Source organism: Ascaphus truei, unplaced genomic scaffold, assembly GCF_040206685.1.
Source record: "Ascaphus truei isolate aAscTru1 unplaced genomic scaffold, aAscTru1.hap1 HAP1_SCAFFOLD_673, whole genome shotgun sequence".
Lineage (NCBI taxonomy): Eukaryota > Metazoa > Chordata > Amphibia > Anura > Ascaphidae > Ascaphus > Ascaphus truei.
The window spans coordinates 61,509-66,508 of record NW_027457006.1 but is presented as its reverse complement, the minus strand read 5'-3'; the positions used below and the strand labels follow the sequence as shown (position 1 = coordinate 66,508).

Sequence of the window (5,000 nt, the reverse complement as noted above, 5' to 3'; positions counted from 1 at the left end):
CGCGGCCACAAAGGAGCTGTCCATCGAAGAGGTAAGGGAAGTTCGGGGACATTCCCCCCCCCCTCCATCATCACTCCCTCATCGTCAATCACACTCTCCTCCTCCATCATAAACTCCATCTCCTATCACACTCTCGGTCTTCTCCATCACGCGCTCCTCCTCCATCATAAACTCCATCTCCTATCACACACTCGGTCTTCTCCATCACACGCTCCTCCTCCACCATATGCTTCTTCCCGATCACATGCTCCTCCTCCATCACACCCTCCATTTCACCCCCCTGCTCCAAACACACACCACCTCCATCACAGCCACTCTTTTTACTCCTTGATACAGCATCTCATTCTTGAGTAGCGTACGGTTGGTCACCAACATTGGCTAATAAGGTGGTCCATCCATTGAATAGGTCTGAGTATAGCATGGCTGTCCTCCATCTTACTTCGCACCCTCCTTTTCATTACTTCCATTTTACTCTTTGACATAGCGATTCATTCTTGAACCGCCCAATACTTACCACTGCCAACCTTGGCTAATAGGAGGGCCTGTCCGCTGAACATGTTGGGCTATCGCGAGGCAGTACCCTCACTCTGTAGCACATTCTCCTCCATTTTTACTTCCATCTTACCTCCTTGTGTGAGCGTCTCATTCCTGGGCTCTGTATCAGTTATCAGTGTTGAGGAACCTTGTATAAAAAGATGACCCATCAAAGAGGTGCCTCCATTACTCCCTCCTCCCGTCTTCCATCTTGCTTCTTGTTGGGTTGGTGGAAAACCTCTCATTGGTGGACAACCTCATGAATCAGAAGTACCGTCCATTGAACACGTAGGGGCACCACCAAGCAGTAACCTGACCCCCTATAGAATAGAACCCCTATACTCTAGTTATCCAGAAAGTTTATATCCCTCATCATGCCCATATTGAGGCGCTCGCGTCTTTCCTCGTGGTTTTCCATGGTGGCCCTTCCTACTGTTCTGTGTGAGACGTGACCTCCAGGTTGGACCCTAGACTTGAGATGAAGTGGCACCAATTATGTGTCATCTCCCCATACCCAGGCCCTGGAGAACATTTCAAAAATCTGGGAGGTGATGCCCCTGGACGTCATCCCATACAAGGATAAGGGACACCACCGGATGAGGTGAGACCCACGTTTTATGTGACACCTTTTAATGGACCAACAAGAGTGTAACTGCTTCTAGCGCTTGAGGTGTATAGCGTCGCAGGTCTCTCCTGCATATTGCGCGAGGAGCCTCTCCCACCCTTCCATGAACCGTTGAGCTTGTATTTCTCCCCTTTCCCCCTAACAGAGGCACGGACGAGGTCTTCCAGGCCTTGGAAGACAACCAGGTTAGCCTCTGTACCATGAAGGCATCCCCCTTCGTGAAGGCCTTCGAGCGTGACGTGGACAGGTGGGAACGAGGCCTGTCCCTCATCCTAGAGGTCATCGAGATGATCCTGACGGTTCAGAGGCAGTGGCTGTACCTAGAGGTGGGTCCCAGGAGGTCTCACGCACTGCCTGACATTACCAATAAGGACTGAGCCCTTAACCCTGTCACTGCCATTAGTACACTTTGCCCCTAGGAGGGACTGACCCCTTAACCATGTCACTGCCATTAGTACACTTTGCCCCCAGGAGACACTGACCCCTTAACCATGTCACTGCTATTAGTACACATTGCTCCTAGGATGACCCCTTAACCCGGTAGCAATAACGGGCGCTACTTCTGTGTATGAGTCGAGGAGAATGACAATGGCTGAAACATGGGCCATACGAAGATTTTAGCCAGACCTACTTAAGGGTGTGATAAGAAGACAACTAACAGCCCACTTACAGGCCGTCTCCTGGTACAGCCCACTTACAGGCCGTCTCCTGGTACAGCCCACTTACAGGCCGTCTCCTGGTACAGCCCACTTACAAGCCGTCTCCTGGTACAGCCCACTTACAGGCCGTCTCCTGGTACAGCCCACTTACAGGCCGTCTCCTGGTACAGCCCACTTACAGGCCGTCTCCTGGTACAGCCCACTTACAGGCCGTCTCCTGGTACAGCCCACTTACAGGCCGTCTCCTGGTACAGCCCACTTACAGGCTGTCTCTTGGTACAGCCCACTTACAGGCCGTCTCCTGGTACAGCCCACTTACAGGCCGTCTCCTGGTACAGCCCACTTACAGGCCGTCTCCTGGTACAGCCCACTTACAGGCCGTCTCCTGGTACAGCCCACTTACAGGCCGTCTCCTGGTACAGCCCACTTACAGGCCGTCTCCTGGTACAGCCCACTTACAGGCCGTCTCCTGGTACAGCCCACTTACAGGCTGTCTCTTGGTACAGCCCACTTACAGGCCGTCTCCTGGTACAGCCCACTAACAGGCCGTCTCCTGGTACAGCCCACTTACAGGCCGTCTCCTGGTACAGCCCACTTACAGGCCGTCTCCTGGTACAGCCCACTTACAGGCCGTCTCCTGGTACAGCCCACTTACAGGCCGTCTCCTGGTACAGCCCACTAACAGGCCGTCTCCTGGTACAGCCCACTTACAGGCCGTCTCCTGGTACAGCCCACTTACAGGCCGTCTCCTGGTACAGCCCACTTACAGGCCGTCTCCTGGTACAGCCCACTTACAGGCCGTCTCCTGGTACAGCCCACTTACAGGCCGTCTCCTGGTACAGCCCACTTACAGGCTGTCTCCTGGTACAGCCCACTTACAGGCCGTCTCCTAGTACAGCCCACTTACAGGCTGTCTCCTGGTACAGCCCACTTACAGGCTGTCTCCTGGTACAGCCCCGTGTACTGGATAGTGGCCTACGGGTGTGTAGCAGCGATATGCATCTGCTTCTTCTCTCCCGACCAGAACATTTTCCTGGGGGAGGACATCAGGAAACAGCTGCCCCAGGAATCCGCCGAGTTCGACAACATTAACATCAACTGGAAAACTATCATGCAAAGATTGGGCAAGGATAACAACGCCCTGCGTGGGACTCATTACCCAGGTGTGAAGGAGTCTGTCCCTCCCCCCGCAGGGTGACAGTGACACAGACAGAAGGGAGCTATGAGTCTGTCCCTCCCCCCGCAGGGTGACACAGTGATACAGACAGAAGGGAGCTATGAGCCTGTCCCTCCCCCCGCAGGGTGACACAGTGACCCAGACAGAAGGGAGCTATGAGTCTGTCCCTCCCCCCCGCAGGGGGACACAGTGACACAGACAGAAGGGAGCTATGAGACTGTCCCTCCCCCCGCAGGGTGACACAGACAGGAGGGAGCTATGAGTCTGTCCCTCCCCCCGCAGGGTGACACAGTGACACAGACAGAAGGGAGCTATGAGCCTGTCCCTGCCCCCGCAGGGTGATCAGTGACACAGACAGAAGGGAGCTATGAGTCTGTCCCTCCCCCCGCAGGGTGACACAGTGACACAGACAGAAGGGAGCTATGAGAATGTCCCTCCCCCCGCAGGGTGACACAGTGACACAGACAGAAGGGAGCTATGAGTCTGTCCCTCCCCCCGCAGGGTGACACAGTGACACAGACAGAAGGGAGCTATGAGTCTGTCCCTCCCCCCGCAGGGTGACACAGTGACACAGACAGAAGGGAGCTATGAGTCTGTCCCTCCCCCCGCAGGGTGACACAGACAGAAGGGAGCTATGAGTCTGTCCCTCTCCCCGCAGGGTGACACAGTGACACAGACAGAAGGGAGCTATGAGTCTGTCCCTCCCCCCGCAGGGTGACACAGACAGAAGGGAGCTATGAGACTGTCCCTCCCCCCGCAGGGTGACACAGTGACACAGACAGAAGGGAGCTATGAGTCTGTCCCTCCCCCGCAGGGTGACACAGTGACACAAACAGAAGGGAGCTATGAGACTGTCCCTCCCCCCGCAGGGTGACACAGTGACACAGACAGAAGGGAGCTATGAGCCTGTCCCTCCCCCCGCAGGGTGACACAGTGACACAGACAGAAGGGAGCTATGAGACTGTCCCTCCCCCTGCAGGGTGACACAGTGACACGGACAGAAGGGAGCTAAACTCAGAGTCACAGAACATGTACAATCTTTTGTGTGTGTGCAAGTTCTGACAACGTTCACTAATTGAAACATTATAATGCATACAAATTTTTAGATTAGAGACCCAAAACTGCAATATTTCCTCCAAGGAATCATAACAGAACTTAGGTACCTTTAACTTATTTTAGTTCTATGGAACAATATTAAAATATCTTTTATACTTATTTTATGGCACAATAATGTACAAGTTCAGCACTGTACTCCATGCAAAAGATGTCATATGTATGGCTCACTAGCCAATGATATCGCTTATTTTTTTTAAATTACCAAAGTGGGCAAAAGTAATAGGCAGATAATTATTTGGCAGTTACATGGATTCGTTGTTGACAGGTAAGAGGAACCCTGCGTAATTAAACCTGTCAGTCAGAGATGGCACATCGCAGCACTGATCACATTAACAAAACTGTAACCAACGTTTTTTCACTGTGCACCACCAATTTTTTTGCCTATCAACCGAAATGTAAGTTTATGAATATAGGATAGGCTATAGAAATCCAACATCTTAAACCTTTAAACACTAGGGTTCACAGAAAAATGAAGGCATCTCATGTCCTAAGAAGCAACTTCTGTGAGGACAAACATCATCAGGTAAGACACTTTTCTTTTATATAAGCATAAATATGGACACATTTGTAACAAGACAAATAATGATTGAGTTTAATCATAAATGAACATGAAAATACTTTAATTGAAGTGTGACCTTTTGCCAGAGAGCCTGGTCGACCATGTGTGGGGACTAGAAAGGAAAGGGTTAAAATTAGCCAAAAAGAAAAATGTAAACTGTTAAAGTACAAACTGTGCTTTCTGTTTCTCATTTTCAGCAGGTCGGTTAGGAAATATCATGACCATAGAGCTACAATTTATGAAGCTCAAGGCAAAACAATGGAACAAGACGTTACACGGAACACTATTCTATAAAATATGTATATGTAATGCAACAAAGAGGCCAACAAA

General features: G+C 51.2%; 1 protein-coding gene across 1 annotated transcript in view; it reads left to right on the top strand.

Annotated features, from left to right (window-relative positions):
- DNAH2 (dynein axonemal heavy chain 2) overlaps positions 1 to 5,000 on the top strand; it is a gene marked incomplete at its 3' end in the record, with an annotated part of 158,236 nt that overhangs the window by 91,734 nt on the left and 61,502 nt on the right. The window contains exons 27-30 of the mRNA XM_075584607.1: positions 1 to 31; positions 1,053 to 1,135; positions 1,305 to 1,485; positions 2,843 to 2,981. The exon at positions 1 to 31 is cut by the window's left edge and continues 126 nt beyond it. Of these exons, the coding sequence (XP_075440722.1) occupies positions 1 to 31; positions 1,053 to 1,135; positions 1,305 to 1,485; positions 2,843 to 2,981 (434 nt within the window). The remainder of the gene's footprint in view (positions 32 to 1,052; positions 1,136 to 1,304; positions 1,486 to 2,842; positions 2,982 to 5,000) is intronic.